The sequence below is a fragment of the Sceloporus occidentalis genome, unplaced genomic scaffold, assembly GCF_023333645.1.
Source record: "Sceloporus occidentalis isolate IW3139 unplaced genomic scaffold, rSceOcc1.0.p SCAF_1, whole genome shotgun sequence".
NCBI classification, from domain to species: Eukaryota; Metazoa; Chordata; class Lepidosauria; order Squamata; family Phrynosomatidae; genus Sceloporus; species Sceloporus occidentalis.
In genome coordinates, this window is record NW_028316981.1 from 23,399,480 (window position 1) to 23,417,363 (window position 17,884).

Consider the following 17,884-nt stretch of genomic DNA (forward strand, 5'->3'; position numbering starts at 1 on the left):
TTCTTTCTATTTTCTTTTTCTCTTTTTCTAAATTCTCATATATAATATTAATACCCTTATCCCACCCGTTCCTCTATCTTGTAGTTTTATATATATATCCTAGTATAACTCCTCGAAAAGAAAAAGAGAAGGAAAAGGATTCATTCTCTCCATTATAATTCTCTTATTATTACTATTTCCCCCTTCTCTTCTTCCTCCCTCAGTAGTTACTTATTATTATTATTATTATTACTACTATTATTATTATTATCATTGTTTATTTCTATAGGGCTCTAACTTTACATGGCCCTTTACAGAAAATTCAGATCAAAACATTAAACCCACTATAGAATACTGTAATTATAAACAAATTATGCAAGTAAAATGCAGTATACTTATAAATCAAATCCTGATTTATATTACTGGGGGCTGGGCCTGCACTGCAGCTGAAATAGCCCAGCTTGACAGTGAGCCATGGGCCAGGCTGACTGCTATGGAATTCTGGGACTTAGTGAGCCATTGAGCCTTCTCTGCCAGGGAGCCCTGGTGCCACATCATTAAGCTACAGTCCCCAGAATCCCACAGCACTGAGCCATGGCAGTTAAAGTGGTGTCAAACTGGGTTATTTCTGCGGTGTGGATGCAGCCTGGGAGGTGTTTTGTGCAATCATGAGGCTGAAGCAAGAATGGCCCAGGAGCCAGCAGAGGGCTCTGGCTGCTGCTTGTCTCCAATCTAAGGGGGCTGCTGTCTTTTTCTCTCCTTGATGGCAGCCATATCCGGGGTTGAGCTTCCTGAGTCAGAAGAAGAATGATAAGGAGGTTGCTGCTGGTGCTGCTACCGATAGATCCCTATTGATCCAGGGGGGATCCCTGCTTTGCCCACCCAGGGACCAGATCCAGCTTGCAAGCATCCTTCCCTGGAGGAGGAGGAGGAGGAGGAGGAGGGAGGAGAAGGCAACCTGGGCTCCTCCAGCCATTAATTTTGGAACAGCTGGACTCTCCAGGGCTGTGGAAGGGAAGGGGAAATAAGAGTGCAGTCAATCAACCAATACAATCAATATAATCAATACAATCAATATAATCATCTCCATTCAGCAATTGAGCAAGAGGGATGCAGGGACCCAGGCTGCAATTCTTCTTCTTTCACTTTAAATGAGCCCAAAATTCCCACTGAATTCAGATGCAGAATATTTTATTTATATAATAATAATAATAATAATAATTATTATTATTATTATTATTTATACCCCGCTTCTCCCAATGGATCGAGGAGGCTTGCATGCATAAAACACATAATATTCATAAAATAACCAATAACATAAAATTAACCCTCTTATCTTATCCAACCCAACCTATAAACATACATATTACACAACTAACATAATAACAACATCTTTAAATCTTTAAAATCTAAAAAATATTTCATTTTTTGTAATGCCGCCTTTCTCCCAGAAAGGGACCCAAGGCGGCTCACGACAAGATAAAGACACTTTAAAAACTTTACAATAATTTTTTTTTAAAGATGATTAAAAGCACCTAGTTAAAATAGTATAAAACTAATGCATAAATGCATTAAGAAAAATCAAAATATTAAATAATAAATAAATAGTTTTTGGTGGGTTTTTCGGGCTATGTGGCCGTGTTCTGGAAGAATTTGTTCCTGACGTTTCGCCTGCATCTGTGGCATCTGGCATCTTTGGAGAAATAATTAAACAATAATAATGATAATAAAGACATACAAAAATTAAAAACATCCCTAACATGTACGCTCTATAGAAAAGACACCTTGCTGTGATTATATATTTATGTAACAACAATTTACAATTTACAAGAAAAGCCCATTAAAATAATCCAGGTAAAACAGTATAAAATTAACATTTATAAATAAAAGTTGTCGGGTGCTTTCAAGGCGACTGATGGTGACTCTAAAGGTGAAACTATTGTAGGGTTTTCTTGGCAAGTTTCTTCAGAAGGGTTTTTGCCATGGCCATCCTTTGAGGCCGAGAGAGTGTGACTTGCCCAAAATTCACCCAGTGGGTTTGGAAAACTTTTGTTGGAGAACATCCGCAGGGTCCATCCACATGTTTCTGGGAAGTTCCCAAGCAGAGCAAGAAGGTGAGAAGCGTGAAGCCGAAGGCTTTCATGGCTGGCATCCATAGTTATGGCCACATAGCCCAAAAAACCCACAAAAAACTAAGAAGCCTTTCCCTGCAGTGTCTGCCCAGAAGTTGGTTATCCTGAGCTAGACTGCTCCTGGATGGGGAGGCTCTACCTAGGCATCTTGACAGCTGAGGAGAGACATATTCCTCCATGAGGTTGCTTTTCAGCTCCCTTTCCAAGCCATCTGAACCAGTGGACATCATTACAAGCTCTTGTGGATGTGAATACCGTAAGTTAGTTGTGAAGTGCTTTCTTTTTCTTCTTTTTTGTATCTGAATCTGTTGCCTCCATACTTTACTGGGTTTCATGAACTTAGGTACCTGAATTTCACTGGCATTTAGGCTTGGAAAGTGGGAAAAGGTTTGGCTTGCACTCTATTAAAGGGGGTTTCTCTTTGCCTGTCAAGATCACAGGATGATGATGATGATGATGATGATGATGATGATGATGATGATGATAATAATAATTTGTTGTTGTGTGCCTTCAGGTTGATTCCAACTTATGGTGACCCTAAAGCGACCCTATCATAGGGTTTTCTTGGCAAGATTTGTTCAGAGGGGGTTTGCCATTGCCATCCTCTGAGGCTGAGAGAATGTGCCTTACCCAAGGTCACCCAGTGGGATTCATAGCCAAGCTGGGAATTGAACCCTGGTTTCAAGTCATAGTCCAAAACTCAAATCCACTATGCCATGTTAGCTCTTACGTTGTTGTTGTGTGCCTTAAAGTCATTTCCAACTTATGGTGACCCTAAGGTGAACCTATCATGGAGTTTTCTTGGCAAGATTTGTTCAGAGGGGGTTTGTCATTGCCATCCTCTGAGGCTGAGAGAGTGTGACTTGACCAAGGTCACCCAGTGGGTTTCATGTCTGAGCTGGGAATCGAGCCTTAGTCTCTAGAGTCATAGTCCAAGCATATCAGTAATATTATTTATTTATTTCCCATATTTCCGCATGGATCGAGATGGGTGGGTGGAAGGAGGTCTTGTGAACTACAGCACACAAATGGATGTCTTTCAGTGACAGCAAGACCTAGCGGTGTATCTACACTGCACAATTATGATACTTTAGGCTGCAGCTACACTGCAGTTTGATAGCACTTTAACTGCCATGGCTCAATGCAATGGAAGCCAGGGAGTTGTAGTTTTGTGAGATGTTTGGATATTTGAACATCAAGCCAGCTTCCACTCTTCAGCTGCACCTCAAGCTCACAAAGGACTTACTTTGCTGTTTTGAAGGCTTCAGGTAGCTTTTTCGCCCTCAAAAGTACCATAATGTTGTTTATGTGTTAAGTCCAAGCGATACGTGTCTCTTTCACACCACACAATTATAGCAGTTTGATTCCACTTTAACTGCTGTGGTTGCAGTCTGTGGAATCCTGGGATGTGCAGTTTGCTGAGGCGCTAGAAACCTTGCAAGCACTAGATCCAGTCTGATTGGAAGCTAAGCAGGGACAGGCCTGAATTAGACTTGGATGAGAGACTGCCAACAAACACCAGGTCCTGTAGGTTCTATTTCAAAGGAAGGCAATGGCAAATCATCTCTGAGTAGTCCTTCAGTCCTATTCATGGGTTCCCCTAAATTAACTTGATGGAACATACACACACTTGTCTGCGCACACATAAGGCACTAGAGCTCTCTGCCTGATAATTCTTAATACCTCATGAAACTACAAATCCCAGGATACCATAGGATGTTAAAATAGAATCATATTACAAAAATTGCATATTGTGAAAGAGACCAAACTTTGCAACTAAAGTTTCCTGAATGTATCAGGGCTTTCCCGGAAGATAGTTTCTCCACAAAATTTAGGATTTGCAGAATCCTTCCAGCAGTCTGGCCTCTTATGAGGTTGGCAGGGGAATTCCGGGAGTAATGTTCCCAAATGTGACATTCCCAAGGTTTGCCTTTCCCCAGGGCTGTTTGGGTACTGTTATTCTAAAGGTATTTCTACTAGAATAGTAGTGGAGATGACTGGCTCCAGATAATTTATAGATAGACCAAGATTATACTTGCTGCGTCTCCCTTATCTGAAATGCTTGGGACAAGTATTGTTTTAGATTTTGGATTTTTTCAAATGATGGAGTATTTGCCTAAACTTCTTAGAGATGGAACCCAAGTCCATGAAATTCATTTATGTTTTGTATATATCTTAGAGGCATAGCCTGAAGGTAATTTTATGCACAATATTTTTAATAATGTTGTGTATGAAACAAAATTTGTGGATACTGAACCATAAGAAAGCAAAAGTGTTGCTATTTCAGCCACCTATCTGATCATTTTTGGATAAGGGAGACTCAACCTGTGGGGTCCCACAAGGCTCTGTCCTCGGGCCAGTTCTATTCAACATCTTTATCAATGACTTGGAGGACAAAATTGGGGGAATACTTATCAAATTTGCAGATGACACCAAATTAGGAGGAGTAGCTAATACTCCAGAGGACAGGATCAAGATTCAAAATGACCTGAACAGACTAGAAAACTGGGCCAAAGCTAACAAAATGAAATTCAACACGGAGAAATGTAATGTACTGCACTTAGGGCGGAAAAATGAAGAGCACAGATATAGGATGGGGGACAACTGGCTGAATGAAACTACGTGTGAAAGGGATCTAGGAGTCCAAGTAGACCACAAGTTGAACATGAGTCAACAGTGTGATGTGGCAGCTAACAAGGCCAATGCGATTTTAGGCTGCATCAATAGAAGTATAGTGTCTAGATCCATGGAAGTAAGAGTGCCACTCTATTCTGCTCTGGTCAGGCCCCACCTGGAATACTGTGTCCAGTTCTGGACACCACAATTCAAAAAGGACATTGAGAAACTGGAGCGTGTCCAAAGGAGAGCAACTAAAATGGTGAAAGGGCTGGAAACCATGCCCTATGAGGAAAGACTTAGGGAACTGGGGATGTTTAGCCTGGAGAAGAGAAGGTTAAGAGGTGATATGATAGCCCTGTTTAAATATTTGAAGGGATGTCATATTGGGGAGGGAGCAAGCTTGTTTTCTGCTGCTCCAGAGACTAGGACCCGGAGCAATGGATGCAAGCTGCAGGAAAAGAGATTCCACCTCAACATTAGGAGGAACTTCCTGACAGTAAGGGCTGTTCGACAGTGGAACAAACTCCCTCAAAGTGTAGTGGAGTCTCCTTCCTTAGAGGTCTTCAAACAGAGGTTGGCTGGCCATCTGTCGGGGATGCTTTGATTGTGATTTCCTGCATGGCAGGGGGTTGGACTGGATGGCCCTTGTGGTCTCTTCCAACTCTACAATTCTATGATTCTATGATTTTATAGATGCTCAAAATTATTCCATATGGAAAAACTATTACTCTTGTCTGAGATGTATAAGGCCTTATTATGCAGCACAAAATCTGTATAGGGAAAAGGAAAATCCCTTGATAACTATTTTTATAACTGATAACTGTTTGCTATTTTTGTTGTGGTTCTCAAAAATGCCCATAATTAGGAATAAACTCTTACATTCAAAGCTGCTCTGCTTTGTCTACACTGGAAAAGGAAAAGCTAATAATTCTTCTTATTCAGACAAGTCATACACCAACTGACCCTGTTCAGAACGGGAATTCATTTAAAGCCCCAAGCCACAGGTGAGGCTGCTGCCACACTGCAGAATGAATGCCATTTGACACTGCTTTAACTGTCATGGAATTCTGGGATTTGTAGCTTGTGGTGGCACTGGGATGCTCTGACAGAAAAGGCTAAATATCTCACCAAACGACAAATTCCAGAGTTCCACGACATTGAGTCATGAGTTAAAGTGTGTCAAACTCTATTAATTCTGTAGTGTAAATGCAGGCAGAGAGATGAGTATCCATCCAGTCAGCCACCCTGTTCTTCTTAAACTATTGCAGGAGAAAGCGAGCCTGCTTTTCCTTGTCTTAAGTTCACAACAGCCAGTCACCATTGTAGATTTTTCAAGATAGCATTCCCAACAGCTGGGATTTTACAGTGTTTTCTTTTCTTTTGAAGGTGCAGAGAACAGCAAGGAAGCATCCAGGTGTGTAGGCATGTTTCAGTGGCCACCATGGCACTGACGTCAGATGCCGTGTTGGGGAATGCTGCCCCAGAAGAGAAGTATTAGTGATTCCTGCCTGATGGTACAATGTGGAAGATGTTTGTTGTTTCAGAGGTTGGCAACCTTCACTGCAACACTCGGTGATCGACAACATGCAGGAAAACTATGAGAATGTGATTTCATTGGGTAAATGCTTATTTTTGCATGCCTTTAAGTTAAATAGCAGGATGTTGTCATAAAACATGGGCTGCCTCCAGTCCTTGAACCTCACTTTTGTGGTTCGGAGCCCTGCAAATGTATTATTGCTCCTAGATATGATTATTGAAAACCACTCCAAAATACTTGAAACTGCACACAAATATGGCAATTTGCCCTCCTCCCCCAACAAGAAAACTGTTTATTGGCTGCAAAAAATTATAAAGCAATTGGTAGTAAAGCTACTTCTAGTGGGTATGAACACATGCGTGTGGCCCACAGGGAGTGGGATTGGGGACACAAAAATTGGCTACTGTCCCATGAACAATTTACCAAGCCCAGACTGTGCTTTCTGCTAACAGAAACTCAGCAGAAAGAGTCCAGGGGCAACATTCCAGACACTACTTTAACTGCCATGGCTCAGTGCTATGGAATCCTGGGATTTGTAGTTTGTTGTGGCACCAGAGCTCTCTGACAGAGAAGGCTAAACGTCTCACAGAACTCAAATCCCAGACTTCCATAGCATTGAGTTATGGCAGTTAAAAGCAATATCAAACTGTTAATTCTGCAGTGCAGGCGCAATCAATGATTGGCACTAACAACTGGCTTTAGGTTCAGGTCAGACTCTGTCCATCTAGCCCAGTGTTATATACTGTGAAGTTCAGATGAGGGATTTAGAGAGTTGTAGTCCAAACGTGAACATTTTCTTGCCTCGTGGGCAGAATTTTTCTAAGCTCTGGGTCTCTTTGCCCTTTCCAGCTATGCAGTCCTTGTAACTGGAGGTGTCAGGTGTTGAACTGGGCATCTTTATGTAAGCAGCACATGCACCCTATCGTTGTACTGGGCTTTCTTCCTCCAAAGTGATTCTCTAAAATTTATGCACTGCTTCTATCTTGATGGCATGCCACAACCTCTTCTGACTTGCAACCTCTGCTTCTCCCACTTACAGCGGAGGAGATAGCAATCAGTTGGCCCCGAATAACTGCTTTTGCTGAGTCTCACAGAAGGAGAGGACTGGGGTCTGGTAAGTCAACATAGAGGAAGGTCTAAGAGATCCACCCCTGTTCTAAAATATGGGTGGGAGTCATGTACCTTGTGAGCTGTATGCAGTCCCAATGTGACTTTTGTGGCTGTAAGAACCCCTTCTCCATGTTTTTAGAAAAAATGGGGAACTGGGGAAAAAGTTTAAAATGGTTAAATTCCTTAGATTTATCTTAGTAGATTGTAAAGAATTCTTTATTGATTTGCACACCAAGCACATCTTTCAAAAATCAAATCTTCCCTCCATTATGGTTTAGCCACTTGGTTTTAGTTGCTTTTACTATTCTTTTATTTTTACTCTTTTATTTTGTCTTCTAATTTTATAAGTTATTTGATATATGCAGTAGAAATGCAGGATATAAATAATTTTAAATAAAATTCACTCCTGTTGACTGCTGTAGGAGTTTGGCTGCTTAACATCAGAACAAGATACACACACTGCCTTACATTGTTAGTCTTGCTTCAGACTGGCATTTGGGACCACGTTTGCTGATTTTTCCCTGCTCTCTGTACCTATGCCCTAAAGCAGCTTATTGTCTAAGGGCTCGTCTACACCACCCAGACTACTCCAGGCTGCTTACGGAGAGTTCTGGCTCCAGAGCTGCCCCAGATTACCCCTGCAATCTATAATAATGCAGGGTGTCCCGCTGTCCCATCTGCTGCTATGGGTGCAAGTCACTCCCACTGAGGTCAGAAACAAGGTGCCCATCATCAATCACATGGCTGGCTGCCTTGTGATTGCAGAGAGAGTGACTTGTACCAGCAGCAGCGGTGATTTTGCAGGAAAATCTGGAGCAAAAGGTAAGCTTTATTTAAACTGACATAGGCGGGTTACATACCGCTGAGAAGTGGCAGTCTGGCTCTGCCTCCACTTGCAGTGTCCGGGAACCGCAGCCTTTAAACCGCGTGGCTCCCGGACGCTCTGAGGAAGGAGCGTGGAAATTGCGCTCCTTCCTGGGCCCCGGAAAAGACGCCGCGAGGCACTAGTCGCGCACTCACGGCATCACTTCCGGGGCGCGACGTGCAGACGCAGAGCGTCCGTTACGTCAAGATGGTGGCGGCCGTGTGGAACGGCCGCCGCCATTTGTTACGGACTCAGTCCGTGCTAGGGTTAGGGGTGTCTGGAAGAGACTCCCCTTTCTAACTCTAGCATGGACTCAGTCCGTCCTAGGGTGCCTGTTTGTAACGGGCCATAGGCAGGGATAGGGCAGACTAATGGTGGAACTGGCCTTCTCTTGTAAAGATAGTCCACACTTCAATTGGGGATTTGGCCCTGTGTCATGTAGACAGGTTTCAGTGAGAGTGGAGGAAAACCAGTTTAATTGGCCTATGTAGACATGTCCTAACACTCAGTCAGTAATAATGTTCATCTCTGTGCTGGAAAAGCTTCCCTTGATGAGTGCTGCTGCTATGGATCCAATTATTGGGACAAAAGTGAGATATAAATTAAATGGATGAAGTAAAATAAGTAAATACTGTAAGTCAAATTATTATAAAGGAAGATGAACAACCCAAGGTGTTGTTTACCCCACCCCCACCCCCCCAGTAAATTGGCAGCTTGACTTGGAAAGTTGGCAATCCTTTATTCCTCTTAGCTTCACTCATGTTTCTTTGTGGTGTAGATATGGAGCCAGAACACAGCCGAGCAGAACAGGTCCAAACACAAGACACTACGGCAGCTGGCTCAAGTGAAGGTGGGATGAATGCTGACCTCCGCCGGCAGTTAGGGCTCATTCTACAGACTGCTGGCCGGAGCCAGGTGGAGAAGATGTTGCGGGAGCTGGTGAAGGAGCAGAGCCAGGAAGGGAAGCGCAAAATCCAGAAGAAGGAAGTGCCCAAGAGCCCCAAGGATGAAGGTGGGCAGGTCTCATCGCATGAGCTGCGGTGGCAGTAAAAAGGGTGTGTGTGACATTTGTATGAAATGACAGTGAAATCTTCCATAAGGCTGCTGGAATTTCCACAAACCATCCTGTTAGTGTCATGCACTGGTGTATATTAATATTATGCTTGTGTATGTTTTTGGTCACTGCAGAGGTTGGAATTCTCTTCCTTCTTCTGTAGCAACCAAAGCCAGACCTACTGTTGAGCTGCTGAACTCAACCCCCACTAGTCTTTCATGCCTGATGGAGAACTTGGGGAGAGAAATTACAGAACAGCCTGGCCATGTAGCCAGATACAAAATAATTACATTGGCCACTGTGATTGATGAAGGACTGTGGTGGACCGCTCAAATGATGTAATCATTTCCCATTTGGCTAGTGGGACATAGTCAGATGCTTCCTTAGTCCACCCTTCACCTGGCATAGGAATTGCCATATACAGTAGATACTACCGCAGCTCTACAGTAAAGTCCAGAGGTCAGTGAATGGCAATCTGTAGTGTTCTTCTACAGGCAGAACTACACTACTTTGAATCTTGAAGGGTTGTGACCTACGCCTCCTGTATCTGCTGTGTGTCTAAGCAATGGAAAATAGTTACAGTTTGCTCTTGCTGCATACAGGCTTAGGCAAACTTAGTGCTGTCCAGAGGTTGTGGAATATAGCTCCCATATGGCCAAGCCTGTATGATTTGTGCTTGGGGATTGTAGGGGGTTGTAGTTAAGCATCTAGCTGTCTACAACCTACTGTGTACCTTAAACTTACCCTTCTGCTTCTAATCTCTGGTAGAACAGGACATTTGTCCCTATTTTTGCTTTTTGAACAGGGTGAGAAACCTGTGGCTTGCCAGATGTTGTCTTCTCAGCACTGAAATCCATCTTATTTGCCTGTTAAATTGTGAGCTAAATTGTGACTAAATTTTCACTTCCTAAATTAATGTACTTGTCTGATTCTTAAGAAGCAGTTCTTCAGTCAAAACTAGAATGCAAAAGTGGCAGTGGGCACAAAAATCTGTGTGTCATTGAAGAATGCATGAGTTGGGCAAAACTGCATACAAAGATGTTTATTAGGAGATACACAGTGGAAAATGCACGAATGGGAAGAAACAAATGAAAGACTGGAAGAAGTAGAAACAGAGAGAAAATGGAATTAATTGGTCCCAGCCATTGCTAGGTCTTCAGGTTGCGCCAAAAGTAGCAGTTTACAGTCACTGCCATCACTACCTATTTTTTATTTGTACTGCCATTTTACACTTATACCCAATGCACTTTTTTAAAAAAGAGGGCAGAATTCTCAATTGCAGAATTGGCAGAAATAATGCCATTGCTCTCTCTTCCAGGTTACTGCTAAACCTGCTAAAACAGTGCACAGCATTGCCCATACCTTAGCTATATTTACAGCCTTAAGAAAGAGAAATGTATTTTCCCCCCATAAAAATGCTAAGATGCACAGAATATTGAATTTTGCACTTGCTGTAGAATGGAGCAGAGGACATTGCCAAATATATACAGCTATGTCTGGCCCTAGACAGTGTAGGGCAATGATTTGAGTGCTGGACTACAACTCTGTAGACCAGGGTTTGAATCCCTGCTCAGCCATATAAACCCACTGGGTGACCTTGAGCAAGTCACACTCTCTCAGCCTCAGAGGATGATAATGGCAAACTCCTTCTGAAGAAACCTGCCAAGAAAACCCCATGATAGGTTCACCTTAGGTTTGCCATAAGTCGGAAATGAATTGAAGACACGCAACAACAGCAAATGTCTGGCCCTTAGGCTAAGCCTCATTGGTATTCATTTTGAAATGTATCCAGCTGATTTCCAGGTGGAGAAAGTCTGCATAACTTCACCATAGGCTGTGAGGGAATAAAAGCCTTGTGTTGCTTCCATAAAAATCATGAAGCTTGACCTGGGGTGGATATCCACGGATCTGATTTTGTGGTCTGTATTCTCTTATACCAAATAAAACTTGTTCTTCCAAATAAACTGTTTATGTCAATTAGCTCTTGCTAGTCTTTCAGTTGCCACAATACTTTTTATTGTTGTTGTTATTTCATGCCTGGAGTTTCTCCAGAGGGAGATATTTGATCAAATGTGCACTGTGAATTTTTCATGTTCTCCAACCAGATTTAAAGTAGCACATTGTGCGCACATTGTGCAGGTCCACCAATGCCTTGAAAATACCCTCCTTAACAGTACCATTGTGGTACCTGGGCTTTCCCATTCTTTTCTTGGAAAAAATGAGAAAGGAGGGGAAGTTGAGGGAAGAGAGAAATGGGTGATAGGTGGTATCAGCTGAGCAAGGGAAGGACAGCTCTAGTGCTGAAATGGTTGTGATGTCTGTCTTCTTCTCAATTGAATTTCAGCTGCTAAGAAGAATGAAGAGGAGCTGCATTCTGAAGAGGATGGGTCTGAGAAGGCAGAGCAGCTGGACTCTCCATCAGGAAGATCAGAGAGCCCAGATGAGGGGGAAGCCAGTGCCAGCAAGTGCCAGCCTAGTTTACAGGAGGACCAACCACCACAAGGCCCAACTACATGCCAGAGGGAAGGCAAGATGCCTAAGAAATTAAAAGAAAGGTGTGTAGGCCAGGCAGTGGTGGAAAGGCCTAGTGTATGTGTCGAGTGTGGGAAGAAGACTGGGAGTGGTCCTGGGCGAGGCCACAGTATACCCACACTGGAAAGGCCACACCAGTGCACCGAGTGCGGACGCTGCTTCCGGCAACGCTCCATCCTGGCCAAGCATGAAAAGATCCACACAGGGGAGAAGCCCTACCTGTGCATGGCTTGTGGGAAGCGGTTCAACCGAAGCTCAAACCTGGCACAGCATCAGCGGGTGCACACAGGGGAGCGCCCCTTCCCATGTTCAGCCTGTGGCAAGGCCTTCACCCAGAAGTCTGACCTGGAACGGCACCAGCGGGTGCACACGGGTGAGCGCCCCTATGCCTGCCAGGACTGTGGCAAGTGCTTCTCAGTCAGCTCCCACCTTGACCGCCATAGACGCACCCACCAACACAATTACCCAGAGGAGCCCCCAGCAGCCAATGTAGCTCCAGTGGTTGCTCACCGCTGTCCCGATTGTGGGAAGTGTTTTGGACAACGGTCTGCACTCTCAAAACACCGTAAGACCCACTCTGGGGAGCGCCCTTACCCATGCAATGCTTGTGGCAAACGTTTCAGCCGAAGCTCCAACCTCGCTCAGCACCAGCGCATTCACACCGGGGAGCGACCCTTCCCTTGCAGTGACTGTGGGAAGCGGTTCATCCAACGTTCTGACCTGGAGCGGCATCAGCGGGTCCACACGGGTGAGCGCCCCTACACCTGTGCACAGTGTGGCCGGGGCTTCTCAGTCAGTTCCCACCTTGACCGGCACCAGAGAGTCCACCAAGCCCAGGCTGCAGCAGCTGCTGCCCACCGTTGCCCTGAACACGTTAAAGGATTTCTCCTCAGCGTGGGAGGTAAGCAGGTTCTTAAGCACCAGCTGTACAGTGGCAAGGGACGCCTTATGCGTAGTGGTCACTGCTTGGACTGTGGCAAGAATCTAGGTAAAATCCCCTCTCAGCCTCCAGTGCCACCGGCAGAGAAGTCCTTCAAGTGTGACAATTGTGGGAAGGCTTTTGCCCAGCGCTCGGCCCTGGTAAAGCACCAGCGCATCCACACCGGGGAGAAGCCTTTTTCCTGCTCAGACTGTGGTAAGGCCTTCATCCAGAAGTCAGACTTGACAATCCACCGGCGCATGCACACTGGGGAGAAGCCCTATCGCTGTGACACCTGTGGGAAGTGCTTTAGTGTCAGCTCCAACCTTCTGACCCACCAGCGCACTCACTTGGGTGAGAAACCCTATGCCTGTGGGGAGTGTGGCAAGGCCTTCATCCAACGCTCAGAGCTCACCATCCACCAGCGTACTCACACAGGGGAGAAGCCCTATAAGTGCAGTATCTGTGGCAAGTGCTTCAGCCGCAGCTCCCACCTCAACCGCCACCAGCGCACCCATGGCAATGACAAGGCCTCTGTTGGCTCTGGGGCAGCCCCTGCCACATTGCTTGCCACCCACACTGCCAAACTTGCCACCTCCCTGCCTGCCTCTGCCTTCTCAGCCTCTTTTACCTCACCCAGTCCTCTCCCAGCTTTGCCTTCTTTCCCCTCCTCTCCATCTCCCCTACCCATCCCTTCTTTGGACCTTCCCTGGTCCCTGCCATTTTCATCACGTGGCTTTTCCCATCCAGTTTTCCCTTCTGCTCCAAGTGGGGTCCAGGCTTCTTCTCTAATAAACTAGTGTCTTTCTACTCTCTATGTCCTGTCTGGTGCCCCTTTTTTATTTTAATTTCACTGCCCTCCCTAAATTCATTTTGATTTCCCTTTGTCATTCTAGTTTCCTAGAAAATGTGCCCCACCATGTGCTTCCTCTGTGTCCTTGGTTGTGATTTGCCTCAGCCACTTATGCAGAATTTATGTGAAACATTAATTTGGTGAGCACCAAGCATGCTTCCTTCTTGTTGATGGCTACTTCACATGTGGTAGAAATTAGGGTTGCCATGTGTCCCAGAAAACCTAAAAAATCCCACATTGAAGGGACTAAAATAATGTCCCAGGCCAATGGGTAGGTTAAAATATAGCAGTGGTGATGAAGCAGGAAACTGTGCAAGAAGACTGGCACTGGTGGGATCCTCATCCTGCTCTGCAGGCTCTGGTTGCTACTCCACAGGCATAGCATTGCCATCTTATTCCTCCATTCCCTCCCTGCTTCCCCTGACAGAGATGGCCTTGTGTGGTGATTGTGTCAGTGAGTTGAGCCTAGGGCTAAGCAGCATGGTGGAATTTCACTTCCAAGCAGCTTTGAGTAAGTAATGGGATTCTCTTTACTCTCTGGAGCTACTTTGAATCCTCCCTCTCTTCACACCAGCTAGGGAGATAAAAGGTATTGGTACTAAGTTTGAAACGCAATTGTAGAAAAAGTGCAGTGATTAATGTACTGAATTTGCATAATCAGAATGCAAATTAATAATATGCATAATTCTAATAATTTGCATTATATGCAGATTAAATGTCCAGATAGGAGGGACTGGAATATGGCAACCCTATATAGAATCACCTTGATACCACAGACAGCCACATGGGGGCAAGGTCTGTAATTGGAACCTGAGGGTTGAGTTACATTAGCCTTCCCTAGCCTGTAGCCCTCAAGATGTGTTAGATTGCAACATCCTTGGTCCCTAGTCAACATGGATGTGTTAGGATTATGAACATTGCAATCTGACACATCTGGAGGGCATTACCTGTATGTGCAAGGAGGTCTCAGTGAAATGATGGACTGTAGGTCCCTCGGAAAGTTATTGAAGTGCTGCACCTCCCATGATCCCTCCCCACTAGCTATGCTGATTGCATTTGCAGTGTAACATCTGGAGGGATTCAGATCCTTCAGTCCTGTTCTTTTGTCACCAAACTCTTATCTTGATTGTCTCAGTCCTCTCATTTCCAAGATTGGCTTCTAGATGAGCTACCCACAGTTATTTTCATCCCTCATTTGTGGTCAAGGTGACCGTAAACTTTTTTGTGAGGTGTTCTGACCCAAAAAGGGGAGTGTTGCATAGAAACATGTTAAAAAGCAGCCGATGTGTATTCAAGTTATACCTCTCAGTCCAAAGTGGTGATTCTAACAGGCTTCACCTGAGATGATTCTTCCAGATGACTCTTAATCTGGAATAAGAGGATGGGATCTATCAAGCACCTTCTGGCATTACAGGACAACAGTCAAAGGATGAGAATGTACTTGCTTATTATTATTATTATGCTTTATTTATATAGCTCTGTAGATTTACACAGAGCTGTACATACAAACAATAAAATAGATAAGAGTAAACCTGCCCATGGCATACAATCTAAGAAATAATAGCATAATACATATAAATAATACATAACAATACAGTACATGAAAGTAAAGCAGGCAACAAATTAAAAACATCAAATAACAAATAATAGTCACGCAATGCCTGGGAACACTTCTCTGATCAGGATGGTCTTCAACTCAGTTTTGAAACTGGTTAAAGAAGTGATGCTTCCATCCTGACAACTTTGTTCTCCTATTTACTCTGTTCCAACCTTAACTCCTTCCATTTGCTCCCTCCATCTCTTCATCTCTCTTCTTTTTTAAAATTCACCCAGCCTGATTTAAGCATATTTACTTAGATACAAAGCCCACATGAGGTTAATGGGTTTGACTTCTAAGTAAACATTCATAGGATCGAAACGTCAAGCAACTCTTTCTTTCATAATCTTTCATAATCTTTGTGACATTTCCACTCTAATGTCCCTCCTACCTTCTAGTGCTTCTTTGGTTAGAGAATATCTACAGTCAGAAGTTAATAGAATTTTTTTTTGGGGGGGGTGTGTGTGTCCCATTGTGCTGCCACCTGTGCCACCATGTCAGGGCCAGTTGATCTTTCCTATGGGCCTTGGCATTGTATCCATGAAACTAACACAATATGCAACAGAACTTGGGAAGATCACTTTTTGAACTAGAAGCACAACTCTTTTTGGACTGCTTTTGGGATATAGTCCAAAATGTAATTTTTCTGAGCTCTTGAGATTTTCTGTAGGGGCACAGTTACAGGCTAAAAGCTTTATGATGGAGAGAGATCAATGGCAGAAAAGAGTGCTTCATTCATACCAGTCCAAATAATAGCACACAACCGCTAAACTTTCCACAAAAATGCTGTACAGTGGTCCCTCCACATTTGCTGGGGTTAGGGGTAAAGGACCCCTGTGAATGTGGAAAAACTGCAAAAAAAAAAAAATACTGTTCTTTTTACCTAAGAGAACACCTCTCTAGGAATCCCCAGGTGCTCCAGTGCAACTCTGTGCCCAACATCTGCCAGAGATTGATCATAGAATCATGCTGGAGGACCTACAAATGCCTAGGAACCTCTAGGTTTTCTGGCACAGTTCTAGGGTCAACTTCTGGCAGAGTTACACTGGAGGACCTAGAAATTCCTAGAGAAAACATATTAATCAAAACCGCAAACAATCAAATCTGCAAAAATCAAAACCGAAAATGTGAAGAGATGACTGTATATTTTAAACTTCTCTATCTGTGCAACCAGTTTTAGGCCAGAGTTAGAATAAGGAAATGTTTTGGCTGTTGGAAATGCTTTGATTGAGAGTTCCTGCATGGCAGAATGGGGTTGGACTGGATGGCCCTTGCAGTCTCTTCCAACTCTACGATTCTATGATTATATGAAAAATATTTTCAAGCCATGGATAGTTGAATCCGTGGATATGGTGGGATGACTGTATTAATTAGTATTCCAATACTATACCTCCCCAGCTGTTCCAATTAATTCTGTCATCTTACTTTTAAAATTGTCTTTAATATGTCCCAGTGTCTCTCTCCTCCTCCCACCTCCCCCCTTTCTCCTCAGCTTACTTCCTTTGGTACAAACTGATTTCAAAAAACTGGATTCCACGCAACACAGTCAGAGGGAGAGAAAAGGAAGAATCCTATCCTTCCCAGTAGGTTCAAGCGAAAGCCATCTGCTATAGCCTTCCTAGCTTCTCTGTTCTTCCTCATTAATACCTTTCGCCATGTCGACCACACTGATACCACACAACCACATGTGTCCCATTTTCCATCTGTGATCTGTCGGGGGTTATGTAACACCAGTCAGGCTTCCTCTTAGATGGACTTTGCATCTTCTAATTTGTAGCTTTTGAGGGCCAGTGTAGTGTAATGGTTTGAGCGCTGGACTAGGTCACTGGAAGACCAGGGTTCGAATCCTGGCTCGACCATGGAAACTCACTGGGTGGGCAAGTCACGCTCTCTCAGCCTTAGAGGATGGCAATGACAAACTCCCTCTGAAAAAACTTGCCAAGAAAACTCTATGATTGGGTCACCTTAGGGTTGTTGTAAGCTGAAAATGACTTGAGGCACACAACAAAAATAAAATTACTGGCTGAGGCTGTTTGTGTCCCCCCCACCCCCAGTCCCAGTTTGCTGCTGTTGCCACCACTACCACCATCATCATTATCTTGGTGCTCTTTTATTATAGTGCATTTGCAGAGAGGAAAATGGTCTAGATGTTTCTTGGGAAACCTCTGAATGTCATATGTGGAGAAACTGAGAAGAAAATGGATGGGTTTTGGCTGGCTACTGCTGAGAGCCAGAGACAAATGTCTTGTGATGTGTGTGCAGCTAGCAATTTGTGCCTTGTTTTGAAGCACCTCTGCCCTTTACTTCCTCGAGAAGATGTATTTTGAAGTTATATCTTGTGTTTTGAGTGGAATCATGTGTTAAGATTTTCGGTGGGAAAGGCTTCCAAGTTCAAACTTTGAAAGAGTTCATCATGATAATCATACATATGTATTCATTTCAGATAACCAAAATGTTGATGAGCTTTTCACATATACGCACACGGTAGCCTTTTAAAAATTTCTTCTTGTCATTGTATTGTTGGAGGTTTTTTTACCAAGTGTAAAGCTGGCATTATTATTATTATTATTATTGAGCGACTGAGGGGAGTGAAATTTCTTAACTGTGAAAATAAAAAGAAAAGAGGAAGAATCTTGAAAATAACTTTTAGGAAATGGAAAATGCATTATAGCATGCTTAAATGTTGA

General features: G+C 43.8%; 1 protein-coding gene across 3 annotated transcripts; it reads left to right on the forward strand.

Annotated features, from left to right (window-relative positions):
- Nucleotides 1–793: 793 nt before the first annotated feature.
- LOC149321196 (uncharacterized) lies at nucleotides 794–17,884 on the forward strand. 3 transcript variants are annotated; one of them, XM_089516645.1, is made up of 5 exons: nucleotides 794–2,367; nucleotides 6,117–6,348; nucleotides 7,307–7,381; nucleotides 9,021–9,254; nucleotides 11,641–17,884. In XM_089516645.1, exons 2-5 carry the CDS (start codon nucleotides 6,315–6,317, stop codon nucleotides 13,545–13,547), a joined length of 2,250 nt encoding a protein of 749 aa, XP_089372771.1. In that variant the 5' UTR covers nucleotides 794–2,367; nucleotides 6,117–6,314; the 3' UTR covers nucleotides 13,548–17,884. The 3 variants fall into 3 exon arrangements, with proteins under 3 accessions (XP_089372771.1, XP_089372779.1, XP_089372788.1); XM_089516653.1 differs by having other exon boundaries at nucleotides 6,123–6,348; XM_089516662.1 differs by lacking the exons at nucleotides 794–2,367; nucleotides 6,117–6,348; nucleotides 7,307–7,381 and having other exon boundaries at nucleotides 9,164–9,297.

Excerpts from the sequence above, each read along its gene's own strand:
- LOC149321196 (XM_089516645.1), top strand. The coding sequence starts at position 6,315 with ATGCAGGAAAACTATGAGAATGTGATTTCATTGG. Across the intron at positions 7,382-9,020 it reads AAGGAGAGGACTGGGGTCTG|ATATGGAGCCAGAACACAGC; the intron begins GTAAGTCAACAT and ends TTTGTGGTGTAG. Across the intron at positions 9,255-11,640 it reads CAAGAGCCCCAAGGATGAAG|CTGCTAAGAAGAATGAAGAG; the intron begins GTGGGCAGGTCT and ends ATTGAATTTCAG.